The sequence below is a fragment of the Acartia tonsa genome, chromosome 11, assembly GCF_053477335.1.
Source record: "Acartia tonsa isolate MP-2025a chromosome 11, ASM5347733v1, whole genome shotgun sequence".
Lineage (NCBI taxonomy): Eukaryota > Metazoa > Arthropoda > Copepoda > Calanoida > Acartiidae > Acartia > Acartia tonsa.
This window is the reverse complement of record NC_137270.1, coordinates 1,244,394-1,266,570: the sequence shown is the minus strand read 5'-3', so window position 1 is coordinate 1,266,570 and position 22,177 is coordinate 1,244,394. Positions and strand designations below refer to the sequence as shown.

Below are 22,177 nucleotides of genomic sequence, written 5' to 3'. Positions count from 1 at the left end.
CTCTACATTTTAGAGGCGCAGTCGTTAGTATTATTTAAAATACAAATAAGGAAGGTTTCTAAATTGTAATGTAAATTTTTATTTAGGTGAAGACGGCACAACAATATTATGGGAGCGTAGCAAAGAGGAGGTGATGACCGCCACTCTAGATCTGACCCTTATCCATCCACACGACGAACTACACCATCGCAACCATCATCACCATCAAGTTGTTGGGGGAGAGGAGGACTTTGAGGATCATTCAGAGAACAGCTCCGACTGTTCTGACTCAACCAGCAGCCAAGAAAGCTCGGATACACTAGCTGAGAAAGAATTGTATGGTCCTAGCTCAGCTGCCGAATCGGCCGCTTTAGCAGCTGCCACAAATAGTGCAGCCGCAGATGCGTCATGCAGCAAGGCAGCTGGCAGTAATATTTGTGTGATAAATTCATTGATTGCCAGTCTGGAAAGCTGATATGCAATGCTGTTCAATCAATCAATCAATGTATTGATATTAGAAAAAACTTTTTTTGTGTACAATATAAGTTGCTAGTAAGGTCTATACATTAAGCATATTTATATTGCCACAAAGGCAATAATATTGCCACTAAGTGAATAAAAATATAACATTATAACAAAAACTATTAAAAAAAAACAGTTTTAAACAGGTTTTTCAACATTATCATTAGTGAAAAAAATATGATATATTTTGCCAATTTGTGAAAGTTTTATTTGCCAATTGAAAATTAAACTTTAGTGAAATATAAATACAGCACAGCTTAGAAAGCTTAATTATACATAAAAATATACAAAAAAATATTCCATATTGCGTCCAGTCAAATAAGTGTATTTAGTTATTTAAATGTTTTTTTTTAATCGTGATATTTAACAAAAGTGGAATCTAGAATTTCTGCTCAAATCTTTTTTTTATAAAATTTTAAAATTTAGAATAGTGAAATTATGCTTTTTTTTGTGAATAATATAAGAGTGAGGAAAAATTCCACTAAATATGATATATTAAAAGTGCCTTATTAAATGATAAAAAATATAATAGCGTTGTCAGTAAATTTTTCTGCTTATAAAATTATCTTTTTTTTCTAAAACTGAAATCTCTAGAAGTAAAATGTTATATATTTGTGTATTCTTTTTAGTTTTTATATGTTTTAAATGTACAATTTTTAAATGTTCAATTTATGAAAAAAGTTCTGAATGACTCAAAGAGTAATACAAATTTCTTTGAAAATTAATTTTGATACTCTTAATTAATTTGAAATTATTAAGGTTTTTTTATTTACTTAAAAATCAAAATAAGACAATTATTTTTTGAGAATTTTTTACAATAGCTTTATGAATTACCAATGCAAATAGTCCAACAAATTCCAATAAAATCTCCAAAACAGCTATACCTAGTAAAAAAGTGGATCAGCAAATAGTGCCAAATAAAATTGACGTCATACAATACAAATGACTAATATAATGATAGGCCAAGATATTTTTCACCATTGGTCAATTTCAAGTTATTCTAGCCTATCATTGGTCAATATAAATGTATGCTGGCATATAATTGATCAATATAAATGTATACTGGCCTATCAATGGTCATTTGTATTTTATGACGTCAATTATTTCAGGCACTATTTCCTGCTTTAAAAAACTTAATTTTTCAATTCTTCTTACTCAATTATTAAACATTAACATTTTACAAAATTTGTTAAATTTTGCTAAATTATTCCAATTTATGAATTTTGTATTTTATTAGTTAAAATATTTTAATTTTGTCTAGTCAAGAAAATCATCATGAAGCTCTTTATAGTGCTTTAAAAAATGACGTCATATTAGAATAGTCTATTATTCTATGACGTTTTCGGCCAAAAGTTTATAAATTTAGTGCCTATAAAAAATGGATAAATTAAAAAAACTTTGGGCCATAAAATCCTAATTACTATTCAAATACTACGTCATTTTTATATATGCACTATTAAGAGCTTCAAATCATCATGTTCATTTAAATTTAAGCCTAAACAAGGCCTTTTAGGTATTTTAAAAGTTCGTGCACAAAATCTAAGAAATGTACCAAAATCCATAAAAAAATCATCCAAAATGCGCGAAAAATTTTAAAGATCTTATTTTCTGCCTTGTAACTTCATTATTACTCATTTTTCAAATTATTGTTTATTTAGTATAGTTTTGGTTTAAGAAGCTTAAAATTATGCTTCAAAAAGTTATTTATAATTTTTTCCAGTATGGCTTCGAAACCGATTAATATCCGCTGGATTAGAACCGGTTCTCAGCCACACTGAAAAATAATGTATAGCATCGTATTGCAAACAATATTCCACGAATATTAAAATAAATTTTTTAGATTTATACCAATAAAACTGGTTGTAATCTTATGATTTTAATATCCGCGGAAAGCTGTCTATAATACGATGCAATAAATAATCCAGCTACGCTGTTAGGACATTAATCTCTATGATTTTAAAAACTGTATTTTTATTGTATTATTATCGAAATTATTATTATGTTTTATTTCTGTTAGTTTTTACACAAGTCAAACAAGCATTTTTATTTACTTTTTTTATGCAGAGCTTTTTATAAATGTGATTATTACAGTTGAGAGGTTAGACTTATGCATCCTCTCTTAAAGGATAATTGAATTTTTCTTTCTTTTAAAGTTGTAAATTTGAGGATTAATTGATTTAGGAAAGGCTATCGTATCATATTGGCTGAACAACTTTGGGGACTTTTTGAATTTTAATTGGTGATTCATAAGTTGAGTGTTCAAACGTTTCTTAACCAATAATTTTAATAAATTGATAAATTATAACACTAGTCGTCAAAGCTTTCTTATTAGTTAGCTTAACAACTTTGGGGACTTTTGTTGAGTTTTGATTGGTTGGTTCATAAAGTTTCAACCACAATTTCTAATATACAGAAGGTGTAATTTTGTGTATCAACATTGGGGATGTATATCAATTTACCACCCAATTTCTTATCCCTTTAGGTCCTGAGGTCTAATATCTGATAATTTATTATAAAAAAAATCTTACATATTTTATTTTCTTTCTTTTTTTCCCCCATTTCTTTACATAAAAGCCAAAAAGTCATTTCCATAAATTCATTTCCATGAAAACCTTTCTTGAACAAGTAATCAATTCTAAATTACATTTTTAATTGAAGAGAAATATAATCAGCCGTCCAACTATTTTTGGTGGATTTATTTTTTTTTAGCTAAAAGAACATTTTTGTCAAATCAAGAATTCCATTAGATTATTAGGTCTTGTTTAAAATTATATATTATTTTTCCTTATTTTCCAGTATGGCTTCGAAACTGATTAATATCCGCTGGATTAGAACCGGTTCTCAGCCATACTGAATAATCATGTATAGCATCGTATTACAGACATTTTTCCACAAATATTAAAATAAATATAATAATATCAATACCAATTTTGTAAGACTTTGGGGTTTAACAAAACTGGTTGTAATCTTATAAGTTTTCATTTTAATATCCGCGGAAAGCTGTCTATAATACGATGCGATCAACAACTATTCCTTTTTTCCTATATACCTCAAAGTATTTTATCGTAAAAAACAAACAAAAGTTCCTAAAAAAATTTATGTAAAATTCGGCAAAATTTTAAATTCCCTTTTTTATATGTTATTTATGTAAATTGTATTTTTAAAAAAATTATGTATTTTTATGTTTAATATTTAGTTATGCCTATTTTTATGACAATTTATTTTAATAGGAGCCGAAGTATTAAATTTTTGTCAAATAATTACTTTCCGATTTTAAATAATTAAAAACGCGCTTCGCGCTCTTTAATTTGTTTATAAGGAATTAATTATTTTTTGTTAAATCTAAAAAATGATCATTATATTGTTCGTAGATTAATTATAAATGAGAAATTCATGCTGAAATTATCAAATTTAAAGATTTATTAATATATTAAGAAAATATATATAATTATAATATTGTCAAATATATATTTTCATGTTAAAAACGGTCTTATTTTATTGTATACTAGCGCGGAAACGCCCCTAGAGGCCTCTGATGGCACATTAAATGTTTGTTTTTTTTGGTCCAAGTCTCTAAGATACCTATCTATGTTGCGTTGAAGTATCTTGCGTCAAAATTTTTTTTTGTAATTTCTCTTGGGAGGGTGGTGGTACCCTCCCCCAAAATAGTTATAAACCTTCCCGGGACCTATTATAAGTTACTCTGTTAAGGAGAACACGATCGGTGCAGCGGATAGCGAGATCCTTTGGCACAAATAAACAAACAAACAGACATCCTGTTACTGTAGTATAAGGATACCTACTCTACAACTAAGATTGTTGTCAATTTAGTTTGCTAACATGGAACTCATTTATTGGTCAGTTCGTGCATCTAGTAGGAGCGGATGGTATGTGGTAAAGGGGGTGGAAGGGTTGAATCGTTATTTTATTTTAGCCCGCTGCGTGTTTCAGTTTATATACTAGAAAAGTTATTTAAAATTAGATAGCACAGGTTAGGCTAAATGTCTACTCCGACGTTTGTCACTCCTGCGTTTGTCCTAGGACCTCCTAAACAAATTTTCATTGATTTAGGTTGCTATTTACAATGTCGATTCTTGGACAAGCCATCCATCCATTATGAAGTGAGGGGATGGGGATGGTCGTTATTTTAGCCTGCTACACGGTTCACTTTACTAAAAAACATAAAAATCTGGTGTATCAATATAGAAATTAGCACGTAGATAAAAAGGTTCATTAAACCTAAAACATCTTCTAGATATTTCCAGTTAAATACTATCTACGCGTTTTTAAAATAGTCCTCATGAAACCTCTTACATTATTAATTTCAGTGAGAGGTTGCGTGATTTTTAGGAAAGATTTTCTGAATTTATTTTTGCACAAAATGAACAAGTGTAATTTAGAAACAATGATAAGATTTTTAAGTCACAGCAATCAAAATTCTATTCATTTTCCATAAGCTGTATTCAGGCACAGTTTACTAAGCCTCACTCAGTCTAAGCCACTCTCAAAGGTATTTATGAGGCTTTTAGAAGCCGCTGCCAGGTTAGATTTTTTAGCTAACATCTCAACAAAATATGTTTCTTCGTGGATAAATATGTTATATGAACCTCTGCCAACTTCAGCCACCCTCAGCAGAAAGCAACTTAAAGCTTAACTACAACCTTTGCCTAACAAAATGTTTCATTTAGTTGAGCCAGCATAAATTATCTGTAGTCACCTTGAATAGACACAGCACAGCGAATCTTTAAATTAAGCACAAAAGTTAGCTCGTCATTTTTTAAAATTTCACTAACAACTATTCACTTTCAACAAGTCTGTTATTTAACTCTTAGTAAAATCATCACTACCCATTGCATAATATAAAAATAAGAGGAATCATGTGATACCAACGAAGGTATAAATTCAAACTTTTTCTAATCCACAATACAAAATTCATATGGACAGGGCAAATCATTAATTATTATTTAACCTATAAGTATACCAGCAGGATGTCTATCTTAAGCTCTTGGACAAGGGTTTTTGTGACGCCTTTTTCAAGAAAAGCTCTTCAAAAAATTTCTCTTTTTAACCCTTAACGGTCGGGGGGGGGGGTGGGGCGTTGAACGCTTCCCCATCCAGTTTTTTCTTTCTCATTTTCTGTGTTTGAAAGATAAAGAGCCCAAACTGCGTGACTTTTTAAGTTTGGGTATGACACATAAATGAGAGTTGGAATTTTTTGAATATCTCCATCCTGGCGGGCACAGGATGCCAGCAAACCTGGCAGGGTCATCCAGATAAAGAGCAAAAATATTTTTTTTGACTAAAACAACACATTTTACCATACCAAAATATTTACTAAAATATCCTCTAGTAGTACATCCTTATATGAAATACAGGTGTTCAAGTCACTTTCAGGTTTCAGGTATGATCCTGCAGGTCCTGATCCTCCAGGTCTCCAGAAATCTTTAAAAGGCTCCTGTGGCCGCAATTTTTGACTTAGAGACTTCAAATTTTAAACTTAAGCTTTTCTTACATGTCTACATAACGTATTAAAAATTTAAACGTATTTAAAATTTTATAAAGATCCGCCGCCGTTTTCCCGCCGACCGCCGACTGCGGCGGCTGCAGCTGCCAAGTACTGCTGCGGCCGCTGAAATTCATATTTTGATATTTCTAATGTAAAATTTACATAAAGATAAACATTTTCTGGAAAAAAATTGTTCTTCTAGCTTCAAAAATAAGAAAATTACAGCCGTTTGAAATTTTTAAGTAAAAAAAGACCTTAAAACAAAGGTTGTTAAATAAAAGGGTGAAGGAAGCGAAAATTGAATTTGACTTATAAAAACTCGGAAATTCATTATCAAACAGGGGACTTGCACAAAAAAAATTTGCCCTCTAGCTCTAATAGGAACTGAGATAATAGGGGGGGGGGGGAGCGCAGTCATTATTTGATTAAATAAGACTTATTTATCCTTTTATTGTGAAATTAACAATCAACAATAACAACAGTAAATAAATGAACAATATTTTTAACAAATTGAATCAATAACAAATAGCAATTTTACAATAATAAACATAAGTAAAATTTTATTAAATGCACAAAAAACAAAACAAAGGAATAAATTAATAGTTGATTATAATGAAAAATTATAGAAGATTTACACCAGTTTTGTCAGCCCAAAGGGGCCGAAGATTCAGACTAACAAAATTTTGATATTTGTGGAAAATTATCTGTTATACTATGCTTTACATGATTTTTCACTATGGATAAGAACAGATTCCTATCCATAGGATTTTGTCATACTGGAAACTATATTATAAGAAATCAAATTAAATGCCATTCTTAATTATATAACTTAATTACAATACTAAAATTTTAATCTTACAAAACATGCATAAAATATCAAAAATATAAAATAATTGCACGGTGCAGGTACTTTTAAGAAACATAAAAAACAAGAATTTTTTTATTTGTATTATGTTGTACTTCTTGAGATACGTGGTTTAAAAACATTATTGAATTAGGGATCTAAGGGGAAAGTAATGGCCGATAGAGACAGCGCAAAATGGCACCAAAAGAATGACGTCATACAATAAAGTTGTCCCATGAAGGGCCAGTATACATTGTAATTTACCAATGGTAAAATATATACTCGCCTCTCATTGCTATTTTATAGTAGGACGTCATTTTTTGGTGCCATTATGCGCTGTCTCTGGCCGATAAATTAATGTACATCCCAAATGAGGATACACAAAATTACCACTTCTGTAGATTTTTTTAACATTTGTTTGATATATAAGGGGTTATATGCATGTACAGTACTTTGAAGTTTGAAGAAAACAAAAATCCATAATAGTGCTATACAATTTTATAATAAAAATGCTTAAGAATGGTGACTAGAATGATGATTAGAGTGATGACCCCCGCTATGATCAAACTGCATGTGTTCCATCATAAATAGAGGTACAGCCATACCTAAAATAATAGAGTATAGAGTTATAAATTAGAGTGACCACCACCGCTATGATCAAACTGCATGTGTTCCATCATAAATAGAGGTACAGTTATACCTAAAATAATAGAATAGGTGCTTATAAATTAGAGTGCTAGCCACCGCTATGATCAAACTGCATGTGTTCCATCATAAATAGAGGTACAGCCATACCTAAAATAATAGAGTATAGAGTTATAAATTAGAGTGACCACCACCGCTATGATCAAACTGCATGTGTTCCATCATAAATAGAGGTACAGCCATACCTAAAATAATAGAGTATAGAGTTATAAATTAGAGTGACCACCACTGCTATGATCAAACTGCATGTGTTCCATCATAAATAGAGGGACAGTCATACCTAAAATAACAAGGATAACAACACCCACAAAAATGGCACTCTGAAACGGCAGGACAAACGAACATTAACAGTTGTAGAGTGTCAGAACTGAATAAGCAGAATATAATGCATAACTCTAAACAAAATTAAAGGTAAATTTGTTGCATAACTGCTTGATTACAGTATACTTGATAGGGACATACAATTTTAGGAGATGCTTCGCTTATAAATCGTACCTTGTTTTAATAAATCAGATGAATAGTTATTTCTCGCATTGTATTATAAACAGCTTTCCGCGGATATAAAAATGTACAACTATAAGATTAAAACCAGTTTTTAGTCCCGAAATGCCGAAGGCACGCGCCACAAAAACAGGTTTTAATCTTATAATTGTACCTTTTTATACTCATAGAAAACTGGACATAATACGACGCTAGACACAATTTTTCCGTATGGCATAGAATTTGTTCTTATCCACCGGATATTAATCAGTTTCGAATGAATGCTGGAAAATAATTTACCAACCTAAAGCAGCAGTTAGCCCGGCGGGAAGACCAAAGAATGTTAGGGCAGTCCCAATCAATGGCATTATCAGAACCATTTCAGTAAACTGGCGCATTTCAGGGTTCTCCATGGTGTGACTTAACACCCCCATAATCTAAATGTTAACTAATTAATTAAAGTAAAACAATAGAGGGAAAAGGGGTTCAGTAATAACTTAATATCCTCACCCCGTTGACCCTGTGCCGACTTTCAATTAGGTATTTGAATATCAGCCAATAGCATCGAGATACTAAAACAGCCAAAGTTCTGCAAGGAGCAATTTGCCAGGAGAAGAAATGTCCCCAAAACTGGATCAACACTGATTTTATTTGTTCATTTAGTTGAGTCTCCAAACTATTCAACCACTAATTGTGATCTACAGAAGGGGTAATTTTGTGCATATTATTTGGGATATACACCAATTTATCGGTCATTATCCTATCCCTTTAGATCCCTGGGTTAATTCATACCTGATCAACTTTATGATTCAGATGAGCAATCATACTATCATCCACACTCTCTGTCTGTCTGTTTGTCTGTCTGTCTTTCTGTTTGTCTGTCTATCTATCTATCTTTCTATTTGTCACCTAGTCTACTTTATGATTAAGATAAGCAATCATTCCATCATCCACACTTTCTGTTTGTCTGTTTGTCTGTCTGTCTGTCTATCTATATATTATCACCTAGTCAACTTTATGGTTAAGATGAGCAATCATACCATCATCAACACTCTCTGTCTGTCTGTCTGTCTGTATGTGTGTATGTCTGTCTATCTATCTATCTAAATATCTATCTATCTACCTATCTATCTATCTGTGTATTCATACCAGGTCAACTTTATGATTAAGATGAACAATTATACCATCATCAACACTTTCTGACTGTCTGTCTGTCTGTTTGTCTGTCTATCTATATATTATCACCTGGTCAACTTTATGATTAAGATGAGCAATCATACCATCATCCACACTTTCTGTCTGTCTGTCTGTCTATCTGTCTGTCTATCTATCTATTATCACCTGATCAACATTATGGTTAAGATAAGCAATCATAACATCATCAACACTTTCTGACTGTCTGTATGTCTGTCTTTCTGTCTATCTGTTTGTTTGTCTGTAAATCTATCTATCTTTTTGTTTATCTATCTATCTATCACCTGGTCAACTTTATTATTAAGATGAGCAATCATACCATCATCAACACTCTCTGTCTGTCTGTTTGTCTTATTGTCTTATTGTCTTTTTGTCTTTCTGTCTTTCTGTCTGTCTGTCTGTCTGTTTGTCTATCTATCTATCACCTGGTCAACTTTATGATTAAAATGAGCAATCATACCATCATCCACATTGTATGTCTGTCTGTTTGTCTATATGTCTGTCTGTCTATCTGTCTGTCTGATTATCTGTCTATATGTCTGTCTGTCTGTCTATCTATCTATCTATCTATCTATCTATTATCACCTGGTCAACTTTATTATTAAGATGAACAATTATACCATCATCCACACTTTCTGACTGTCTGTTTGTCTGTCTATCTATATATTATCACCTGATCAACTTTATGATTCAGATGAGCAATCATACCATCATCAACACTTTCTGCTCAATAAACAACAACACTTCGTAATTATTTTTGGTAAAATCATTGATTCCAGAGAGAGAGAGAGAGAGGTGACAATGGGCTGTTTATCATACAAGTCCTCAAAGTTTTGTAATAAAGTTTGCTGGCTTCAAAACTCTGGGGAATTTTGATTGGTTCGTTCTTTAAGTTGAATGTTCAAACGCATGAACAACTAATTTTAATCTACAAGATGGCTAATTTTTTGTATCATGGGGATGTTCATCAATTTATCGGCCATTGTCTCATCCCTTTAGATCCCTGCATAAATTCAGGATAAAAAACAGTATCAGTTTTGATATTTAGGTAGTTTTATACAAAGTTCGCCCAAATGTATGGTTAATGATTATAATTAAAAGTGTTGTTAATTTTCCTAGATAGTCCATAAATCTTTCTAGTTCTTGATTCATTTCTAAAATAGAATTTTTTTTAGTTTTTTACTGTTTGCCTGTCGTCCAATCACATTGATTTTTAGTCTGTCTATTTATATGTCCGTATATCTATCTATCTATCTATCTATCTATCTATCTATCTATCTATCTATCTATCTATCTATCTATCTATCTATCTATCTATCTATCTATCTGTCTATCTACCTATCTATCTCAGAACTCACCATACATGATCTATCTATCTATCTTATCTTTGTATCTATCTATCTATTTATCTATCTATCTGTCTATCTACCTATCTATCTCAGAACTCATCATACATGATAACATCCATTACAAATCTATGATCAGGCTCCTCAGTAGTTGTAGTTGTGATAGAATTATCATTAACATCTTTGATAGTAGTTTCTGTATGTCTGTCTGTCTATCTATATATCTGTCTATCTATCTATCTCAGAACTCACCATACATGATAACATCCATGACAAATCTATGATCAGGTGCCTGGGTAGTTGTAGTTGTGATAGAATTATCATCAACATCTTTGATAGCAGTTTCTGTATGTCTGTCTGTCTATCTATCTATATATCTATGTATCTATCTATCTATCTATGATAACACCATACATTATAACATCCATTACAAATCTATGATCAGGCGCCTGGGTAGTTGTAGTTGTGATAGAATTATCTTCAACATCTTTGATAGTAGTTTCTGTCTGTCTGTCTGTCTATCTATCTATATATCTATGTATCTATCTATCTATCTATGATAACACCATACATTATAACATCCATTACAAATCTATGATCGGGCGCCTCAGTAGTTGTAGTTGTGATAGAATTCTTTTCAACATCTTTGATAGTAGTTTCTGTCTGTCTGTCTGTCTATCTATCTATCTATCTCAGAACTCACCATACATGATAACATCCATTACAAATCTATGATCGGGCGCCTCAGTAGTTGTAGTTGTGATAGAATTCTCTTCAACATCTTTGATAGCAGTTTCTGTAGTAGCCAGAGCCGTTTCATCTTTTTAATAAGACAAACATGATTATAAGAGAGGGAGGAAAGGGACATTGTGCTGTTTATTACACTAGTCCTATAAGTTTTATAATAATAGTTGTTATTCGTTGGCTTATTTTTGGGCACTTTTTTATTTGGTTGGTTCATTAAGTTGGTTGTCTTTTCTACCACTAGTTGTACAATTAAAAAGGAGAAACTTTGTATAAATTAATTGGGGATGTACATAAATTGATCGGCCATTGCCTTATCCTTTCAGATCCCTGATTGTATGATCATTCTTAGTAGCGAAGCTAACTAGATTATATTTGTTGGTCTGTGTTACTGAATTTTATGAATTAAGCCTAAAAATACTTATTTCTTATTACAATTTACTGTATATTTTAACTTTAATGAATGTTTGTCTTCACCTGAATTTTGATTAATATCAAATATGATGTCTCTTATTTTAAAAAGAGTAGAATTTGGATTTCTATTTCCATACAGGTCGGTGGCATTGGTGCTGTTTCTTAGCCAAGGTATTTCTATATTGATATTTCTTACAGGCCCATTTCTCTCTTCAACTAAAATAGTTAGATAAATAAATCTATAAATATAGATGTATAACCAGAAAACTACCTGGATCCAGTGTTTGGGACCTTTTTCATCTGCTAACAAATTACTTTCTGCTCTTTTGTACCGACTTAGCTGTGTTAATTTTTCCGACGCTATTGGACAATTTTCAAAGACCTAATTGAGAGTCGGCACTGGATCCTTGAATTGGGAACATACAGTTTTTTAACCCTTTCCTCCTCTATTTTTAACTTTAATGATATATTTATAGATAGATAATGATTGAATAGATGAATATATAGTCAGATAGATTGATAAATAAATAGATATTTCAATAAAACTGTATAATAAAATAAGGAAGGGACATTGGACTGTAAATTATGCCGGTATTGGAAGTTTTTAGATATAAAATGACGTCATACTGGCCTACCTTTCGTCAGATTGATTGAATAAATTGATGAAATTTGAAATATCTTACGTGGAATAAAGAATCATTTAGATCTATCAGGCCTTGGTCCATAAGTATCTGGTTACCTATCTATCTATATATCTATCTATCTATCTTACGTGGAATAAAGAATTATTCAGATCTATCTGGTCTTGGTCCATAAATATCTGGTTACCTATCTATCTATATATCTATTTATCTATCTATCTATCTATCTATCTTACGTGGAATAAAGAATGATTCAGATCTATCTTGTCTTGGACCATAAATATCTGGTTACCTATCTATCTATCTATCTATCTATCTATCTATCTTACGTGGAATAAAGAATTATTCAGATCTATCTGGTCTTGGTCCATAAATATCTGGTTACCTATCTATCTATATATCTATCTATCTATCTTACGTGGAATAAAGAATTATTCAGATCTATCTGGTCTTGGTCCATAAATATCTGGTTACCTATCTATCTATATATCTATTTATCTATCTATCTATCTATCTATCTATCTATCTTACGTGGAATAAAGAATTATTCAGATCTATCAGGCCTTGGACCATAAATATCTGGTTACCTATCTATCTATATGCTATCTATCTATATACTATCTATTTATCCATCTATCTATCTATCTATCTTACGCGGAATAAAGAATGATTCAGATCTATCAAGCCTTGGTCCATAAATATCTGGTTTTCTCCCTTATACCTGTCTACTTATCTATCTATCTATCTATATATCTATCTATCTATTTACCTATCTCTCCATATATCTATCTATCTTACGTGGAATAAAGAATGATTCAGATCTGTCAGGCCTTGGTCCATAAATATCTGGTTTTCTCCCTTATACCTGTCTACTTATCTGTCTATCTATCTATCTATATATCTATCTATCTATTTACCTATCTCTCCATATATCTATCTATCTTACGTGGAATAAAGAATGATTCAGATCTGTCAGGCCTGGGTCCATAAATATCTGGTTTTCTCCCTTATACCTGTCTATCTATCTATCTATCTATCTATCTATCTATCTATCTATCTATATATCTATCTATATATTTATCTATCTCTCCATCTATCTATCTACCTATCTTACGTGGAATAAAGAATGACTCAGATCTATCAGGCCTGGGTCCATAAATATCTGGTTATCTATCTATCTATCTATCTATCTATCTATCTATCTATCTATCTATCTATCTATCTATCTATCTATCTTACGTGGAATAAAGAATGACCCAGATCTATCAGGCCTGGGTCCATAAATATCTGGTTACCTATCTATCTATCTATTTATCTATCTATCTTACGTGGAATAAAGAATGACTCAGATCTATCAGGCCTGGGTCCATAAATATCTGGTTTTCTCAAATACGACAACCACTGAAAAATTAAACAATCATTTACAGTTTGTTGCGTGCAAAGGGTTTATCCAAGAATTTTGGACACTCCCCTTAAACCAACATTAATTGAGGTGTAGGGGGTTAGGGGTTTATTTTATGTGGTTGAATTCACCTTGATGCCCCCCCCCCCCTTGCAAAATCAACATATCCAAAAGTGTTATATTTTTCCCTTGGTTCCCTCCTTAGCTGTTTTAGAGGGTGTAGACACTTATCAAGGGGGGTGTAGAGGGGTGAACACCTAGGTGTATTGATTATTCCAACGGGTGAGTACTTCCCCTCCTGCCTGCCTCTGATTTATTGCTTTGTGTAGACCCTAGCAAAGCAGGGTGTATCCATCCCCCTTGATTTTGCCAAGGGGTGGATCCTCCCCCCCTCTGACAAGGGTCTACAACACCCTAAAGTCATGAATTCTTTAGATTTACAAGGTAAAAGATTATTTGGATTATGGAAACGAAACGAAGTAGTGGGTTTCGTCGTATATGCTCAGTAGCTTTTCTCCTATTACTAGTCTCTGCTAAGGGATCTAACCCTGCGGGGCCAAATTCATAACCAATCGGGACAATCATTTACATTTACCTAACCTAACCTAAAAAAACTATCAAAAGCTACAGTAAAAATACGACGACACCCGCTACTTCGTTTTCTTTCCTTGACCCGACGAAATATATAATTTCAATTTACAATTCTGAATCAACTGAAACAAAAAAGTTTTATTATTTGTAGGGTTGGCCCCGGATACTTTTTCATCCGGCCACATCGGATATCCGGCCCAACCCTAATTATTTGTTTGTTTTGTAATTTTCATCTAATAATGACAATTCAGCAAAACAGAAATTATTTTTTTTTGTAAATCTAATATTGGATTTATACTTTCTTATAAAAGTTCTAATATCAAACGTACATAAAATTATTCTCTTAAAATTTCATGAATTCATATTCCCACGCATTTTAAAAATTTAATATTTTAATTATTTTAATGTTGTAAAACTTTTATAATACAACAACTTTTCCAGTATGGTTTCGTAACTGGTTAATATCCGCTGGATTAGAACCGGTTCTCAGTTATAATGATAAATCATGTATTGTATAATACTATAGTAAATTTTCCATGAATTTTAAAATAATAATCATAAAATTAAAACCAATTTTGTGAGCCCGGGCATTCGGCCCCTCGGGGCTAACAAAATTGGTTTTTATCTTAATTTTTTTTTGTTTTATGACCGCTAAAAGCTGGGTATATTACGATGCGATAAATAACTATTATTAACTTATACTTAAGAAACCACCTACTATAAAGTGTAGGTTGAACTTTATTAAAAAGAAATACATTTATATTTTGTGAAACAATTAGTGTTTCTAGTAATTTTTAACTTGATAAATAAGAAGTTTTGAAATTATTAATAAAAAAATATTTAATTTTAGACTATAGGTACAGAAAGACATACATTTCTTAAACGAAGATTTTTAATAATTATGGTCGGTATGTGATGATTCCTGTAACTGTAACGCCAGGTACTATTTAGATAGCGTAGCAGCTCTGGAATCGTTACCACAAGATCCGTTTCCAACAAATTGATAAACAATTTTGTTAAACTTTTAAATTAGTGTCCTGCTTTTTAAGTTCTGATATTCTACAAGTGTTATTGTTAGTTTGCCCTTACATCTATTTTCGAGCTTCGCTTTTATGAATGTTATCATCCTTGTGTTTTCGTATTTCAGGGACAGAGGAAAGTGTCATGTGTGACGTCATAAAATTTCATCTCTTTTTTTACAAGTTTCCTTTCCCACTTCTCCTATCATCCTTCTTTTTGGACGTTTTTTTATGACGTCATACATGCCACTTTCCGCTGTCTCGGGTTTTCAATATTACCGACGGAGGTTTCAACATTCTTGATTCTTCTTGTGTAGATCTTTTCTTTCTTCCAAACAGATTAAATAATCCTCCATGGCCCCCTCCATGCCCGTGACCCTAGATTATAATAGCTATTTATAGCATCGTATTATAAACAGCTTTCCGCGGATATAAAAATGAAAAAGTAATAAGATTAAATCTCAAACCAATTTTTTCAGTCCCATGTGACCGAAATCCCGGCCCAAGAAAAATGGTTTTATTTTATAATTCTTATTTTCATATTTGTAGGAAAATGTCTTTAATACGATACGATATATGATTTTTCAGTATGGCTGAGAACCAGTTCTTAATACACCGGATATTAATTTGTTTGAAAGCCAAAATGGAAAATAGTTGGATCTAGTGCAGTTCACGGTAAAATGTTTCTAAAATTGAATATCTACAAAAATCGATAAACTTTAAAAGGTGCTAGCGGCCAGACGGCTGAACTTATTTAATATGTTAGTGAAAAATGTTGACAGTCATAAGAAGGCTAACACCTAATCGGAAATAAATATCATATAATCAATAAGAACGACATAAAAATAAGTCTAAAAAGAGGGATGAGAATAAAAGTGGGAAAGGAAATGCCAAAAATGAGATGTCACACATGACACTTTCTGCAGTCCCGATATAAACTCTCAAACTATTATAATTGAGAAGGCTTGAATAAAGCAAAATATATATTCTACTGGAGAAGTTTGTTCTTGTTCGTGTAGTATGCCACAACGTTTTTTAAAATTTCTGTTGATGATAAACTTACATGAGAATCAGCAGCTGCATCCCCGTGACCGTCGCCAGCTCCGTGACTATTTCCCTATCTATCTACCTGTCTGTCTGTTTTTGAGTCCTCTAATAAACTTACATGAGAGTCAGCAGCTGCATCCCCGTGACCGTCGCCAGCTCCGTGACTATTTCGCGGCCGGAAGCTGACTAAAATAAAATTATCAATCAGCGGATTAAATTAGATTGAATTTAATATTCTTGGATGTACTATACATATAAAAAAACAACATTAAATAATTTACATCAAGGTACAATGTTATGAGCGAAGCACCTCTATAAACAAGTCCTAAAAAACAGTACCCTATATATAGGGTAAGCTATGCAACAAATTTACTTAAATTTTATTTAGACTTATTCATTTCTATTCTGCTTATTCAGTTATGACACTTTGTTTGTGTGTGTTTTACCGTTACAGTTCTTCACTTTTATGGATTTTGTCATCCTTGTTGTACTATATTTTCAAGATCATAGATAAATACTTACTCAAGGATCTTAAGGGATAAGACAATAGACGGTAAATTAATGTAAATCCCCAATGATGATGAACAAAATTATTCCTTTGGATATAAACAATTATTGGTTGAAAAGTTTAAACACTACCATTTTGGAACTAACCCATCACAATGCAATAAAACCACCCAAAGTTTTAGAGACAACATACAAGATAACTGTCTTATAAAACTTTGGGTACTAGTGAAATTCAATTCTATGTCCACTCCCGCCCAGTACTTACTTCTAAAGGGACTACTTCTTCTAGGGGCCTCTGTCGTTGCATCGTTTGCAGCTGACCAATGATAGGCCAGTACACTTTTAAATTGACCAATGGTACTTACTTCTAAAGGGGCTACTTCTTCTAGCATCGTTTGCAGCTGACCAATGATAGGCCAGTACACATTTAAATTGACCAATTGTACTTACTTCTAAAAGGACTACTCCGTCTAGGGGCCTCTGTAGTAGCATCGTTTGCAGCTGTTCTTCCTGCATCTGAATCTTAATTAAACAGACAGATGAACAAAATAACTGAAGTTAGATAGATTAATTACATAGACAGATGTATAATTAATAGGTAATATGTAGATTTAATTTATTGACAGCAATAGTCAATTAGGTAGAAAACTAGAAGGACTGAATTATAGATGGATTAATTAAACAGATGAACAAAAAAAAATGAAAAATTTATAAATAGGTAATAATTACATTTAGTTTTATTAGCAACAATAGTTAGTTATATGGATAGAAACATGGAACTAGAAGGACAGATAGATAGATAGATTAATAAATGCATTATATATCATTAAAAAATGGTTTAATAGTTTGCATGATTAATTGATTTGTTATGGATAAACAGACAGTTGAATAAAGGAATATTAGGTAGATACTTGAATAAGAGAATGGTGAATTGTGAATACACAGCGATCCAAAGAGATAACACTATGGCCAATAAATTAATGTACATCCCCAAAGATGTTACACAAAATTAGCCCTTTTGGATATTACAATAAGTGGTTGAAACGTTTTGACATTTAACTTAATGAACATACCAATCAAAATACAATAAAAGTTGTTTAACGTTATTATAAAACTTTGTGGACAAATGTAGTAAACAGACTCTCTGATTAATACCTGAATCTAAACTGTCTCTTCCCCTAACATTATTTGTATTATTATTGTTCACATTAACTGTACTATTCTGAATATTTTCATCCTTGTTAGCACCTAACTTTGGAGTTGAGTCGACCAACCCCATTTTGAATTTTAGTTTTAAAAAGAGATCTAACAACTAGGGAATGACTTTAACATTACAGACAAAAGATCATAAGGTAAAGTAATACAATCAAAAGCTTTGGTTAAGTCAAATAGTTGCAGTAATACTATCAAATGCTTTGGTTCAGTCAAATTGTTTCAAATCAAGGATTTAAATTCCTGTCCAGTATTAGTATTAGTATTTGGTGTGTTGACATTTTGACTGTTGGCAGCTATATTGCTAGATTGTGGTTCAGGGTCAACACCTCCGGAAACTAGAGTGGGTGCTTCTGTACGTGTTCCTAAATATACAACAGATTTATACTAAATATACTTATCACAAACAATGGGTGAGGATACAGAAACTCCTGCTACAGATAACCTGTATCAAATAAGAATTAGTATTTGGTGTGTTCGCATTTTCACTGTTGCTAGCTGTGCTTCTTGATTGTGGTTCAGGATCAACACCTCTGGAAACTAAAGTGGGTGCTTCAGTAAGTGTACCTAAAAATACAACAGAATTATACAGAAACCCCAGCTACAGATAACCAGCAATAAATTAGAATTAGGATTTGGTGTGTTAACATTCTGACTGTTGGAGGCTTTACTATAAGCTTTTGGTTCTGGATCCACACATCTGGACACTAGTTTGGGGGCTTCTGTGCATTTACCTAGGAAAAAATTTGACATTGTGTGGACTAGCTCAGAGTCTAACATCTCCCCAAAAGCAAGCAGGCACATTACCATTTACGCTAATCCTGAGGTTTTCCTTGCTCCAAGCTTAGGAAATAAATTTTCCCGTATTGCTTATAAACAGATTCATATCCGGCGGATTAGAACTGGTTCTCAGCCATATAATAAGTACAATCCTTTTTGCCTTCAGCGTATTAGGGCTAAAAAAACTGGTTTTAATCTTATAATTGTACATTTTATATCCATGGCAAGATGTTAATAATACAATGCAATAAATGGCTATACCTTGATTATCAGGTTGATCAGATCTTCTTGTTGTTATGATAATTGGAGTATTTTCTCTGGGGGGAGGCTCCACTGAGGGGAAACATAAAATAAACAAATTCTTTAGGCATCATAGGGCCTAAGGGATGGTTTGAGCAGTGGGTTAGTAGAGATATGTACAGATGGAGATAGAACAGTCATTTTGTTTGTGTATTCACCGTTTAGTCAAATGCGCTTATCAAGTCAAACTGTTCTCTATACATTTGGTCATAACAGGTTGAGAAAAAGAAATAGAAAGTTGGTCATTTTTTCACATATTTTACCGTTTAGTCAAAATGTTATTAATTGCATATAATATACATTTGGTCAAAATTAAGAACAGTTTGACTTAATAAGCGCATTCAACCAAATGGTAACACTCAACTTTATGACCCCCTTAATCAAGTTAAACATAAAATAAACAAATTATTTAGGCTTCTAGGTGGATAGTTTGAGTTGTGGGTTAGTAGAGATATTTACAGTTGGATATAAAGAAAAGGTTAAGATAAAAAATATCTTACCAGTTAGTCAAATGCGCGCTTATTAAGTCAAACTGTTCTTAATTATATATATTTGGTCAAAATTAAGAATAGGGCCTAGGGGATGGTTTGAGCGGTGGGTTAGTAGAGATATATGTACAGATGGAGAGATAAAAATAGGTTTAGGCATCATAGGACCAAGGGGATGGTTTGAGCAGAGGGTTTGTAGATATATGTACAGATGGAGATAAAAATAGGTTTAGGCATCATAGGGCTAAGGGGATGGTTAGAGCGGTGGGTTAGTAGAGATATGTACAGATGGAGATATTGAAACAAGTGAAGAAAAATGAATAGAAAGTGGGTCATTTTACCGTTTAGTTGAATGCGCATATTAAGTCAAACTGTTCTTAATTAAGAGCATACATTTTTATACATTTGGTCATATGACTAAATGGTAACACACAACTTTATGACCCCCTTAATGAAGTTTATTATAAAATAAACAAATTATTTAGGCATCATAGTTGGAGCAAAGGGTTAGTAGAGATATTTACAGATGGAGATAAATAACAATTTAAAATTAAACAGTCATTTTGTTCGCGTATTTTTTGCGTAGAAAACTGACTGGCGCTAGGTGTAGAGTAGACTTTGACAAAAGATTTTTTGAATATCAAATCTTTGGCCTTATGTGATTAAGTTGAAATATGCAGAAGAGCTAAAAACCTGCACATTGGTGAGAAATTGTTAAAACCACCGTGCTACCGTTATCTGTTGATTTTTTAGAGGCCTGGCGCTAGGTAGCCATTAGATAGAGTAATGCAATTTTATACATTTTTATAGGCCCCTAAAGTGACTTTTTAGGACAGCAGAGAATTAAATTCGAAAAAGTGTTTTCTGAGTTACTGGTTTAGTATCTATCTGTGTTGTACCTCTTTGAGTTCCAGATGACGAAACCGAGGTGGATGTAGAACCGCCAGAAGCGGCAGCAGCAGCGGCTGCACATCCGGCATCACCACAGGTGGTTGATGTAGAAGCAGCTGGCGGTCCAGCTATTGGATACCTAGATATCAAAACAAATAGGCGAAGCAGCTTATAGTGTAAATAAAAGAAAGACGTTATACAATACAGATGAATTGAACAATGGCAGGCCAAGTAATACATTTTATCATTAGTGAAATAAAATGTATATTGTCCTATCATTGGTCATTTGTATTGTATGATTTCATTTTTTTTTATAAGCATAAAAGAAAATTACAGCTATTATGTACAAAAGAGAATAAAAAACATTATAAGATTGTTACAGGAAAACATGAAATTGTAAATAAAAAATTGTACTTTAAGTTACCTTGTTGTAAAGTCATCATCAGTATTTCTGAGCCCTAAAAAATAACATTTAGATTATAAAATTTTCTTTTAAGATATTTATTTTAAAAATCTATCAAGTTGTCTTGATTTATTTGTAAACTAGCGGCTACGCCCCTTGAGGCCACTATAGGGGACTATTTTCCACGGTGGTTTCTCTTAGGAGAGTTACAGTATCCTTCCCAAAAACAGTTAGAAACCTTCCTTGAACCTATGAAAAGCTTCACTGTAAAGGAGATCCATATCGGATCTGCTGTTAGCGGACAAACATCCTGTTACTTTAATATGTTGGCAAACAGTTGAACAACAACAGTTTTGTCCATAAATATTACATATGTTTATATTATTATGAATTAACATTCAGACACGCCTAAGATATAAAGCCACAAGAGTGGCGGGGGGGGGGGGGGAGTCAAGAAAAATGCCTAACCACCCTAAGACATTTATAAAGCTTCTCTGAAAAGTACAACTTTTTCTGAGTTCTTTAGCTTAGGACAAAAAAAACCTTACTACTTTGTATTATAGAATTGCTCTTGTACTAAACTCTTAATATAGGCATACATTATTAGAGTAAAGCTTCGAAACCAATTAACCAGCCGTAGTGAATAATCATGTGAAGCATATTACAGAAAATTTTCAACGAATATTAAAATAAAAATCATAAAATTAATACCAGTTTTGTTAGCCCTGGCTTTCGGCCCCTCGGGGCTAGACAAACTGTTTTTGATCTTATAATTATTGTATTTTGAAATCCGCTGAAAGCTGTCTATAATACGATGCGATACATAACTATTCCTTACCTAATAAGGAAGATTGAGTTTGTCTAAATCCTGAACTTCTAGTATTTTCTAGGTCTTGTCTACATTTATGGAAATAACATGTTTTGGTTTAGAACCAATGATGATTATGTAGATAGGGAGGGGATATAGAGCTGTTTATTACACTAGTCCCCAAAGTCATACAATAAAGTTTTCTTATTCTTTAGCCTAACATGTTTGGAGACTTTTATTTGATTTGATTAATTGGTTCATAAAGTTAAGTACCTAAACGTTTCAACCACAAATTGTAATCTACAGAGGGGGTAATTTTGATGAACATCATTGGGGATGTACATCAATTTATCA

General features: G+C 32.3%; 2 protein-coding genes and 1 long non-coding RNA gene across 5 annotated transcripts in view; 1 reads left to right on the top strand and 2 right to left on the bottom strand.

Moving 5' to 3' along the window:
• Positions 1-3,980, top strand: part of LOC145332913 (uncharacterized) — a 55,318-nt gene extending 51,338 nt beyond the window's left edge. For all 3 annotated transcript variants that reach the window (XM_080178019.1, XM_080178020.1, XM_080178021.1), the window contains one exon: positions 87-3,980. In XM_080178019.1, coding sequence (XP_080034145.1) covers positions 87-454 — 368 coding nt within the window. In that variant the 3' untranslated portion in view covers positions 455-3,980. The remainder of the gene's footprint in view (positions 1-86) is intronic.
• Positions 3,981-7,258: 3,278 nt separating this feature from the next.
• On the bottom strand, positions 7,259-9,327 carry LOC145331567 (uncharacterized). The gene is made up of 3 exons (XR_013883787.1): positions 9,282-9,327; positions 8,341-8,473; positions 7,259-7,456 (listed from the first exon to the last, which is right to left on the bottom strand). It is a non-coding gene; the product is annotated as an uncharacterized LOC145331567 (long non-coding RNA).
• Positions 9,328-11,268: 1,941 nt separating this feature from the next.
• Positions 11,269-17,333, bottom strand: LOC145332424 (uncharacterized). The gene is made up of 6 exons (XM_080177421.1): positions 17,207-17,333; positions 16,553-16,620; positions 15,667-15,765; positions 13,704-13,776; positions 11,798-11,950; positions 11,269-11,396 (listed from the first exon to the last, which is right to left on the bottom strand). Exons 1-6 carry the CDS (start codon positions 17,331-17,333, stop codon positions 11,269-11,271), a joined length of 648 nt encoding a protein of 215 aa, XP_080033547.1.
• Positions 17,334-22,177: the final 4,844 nt, after the last annotated feature.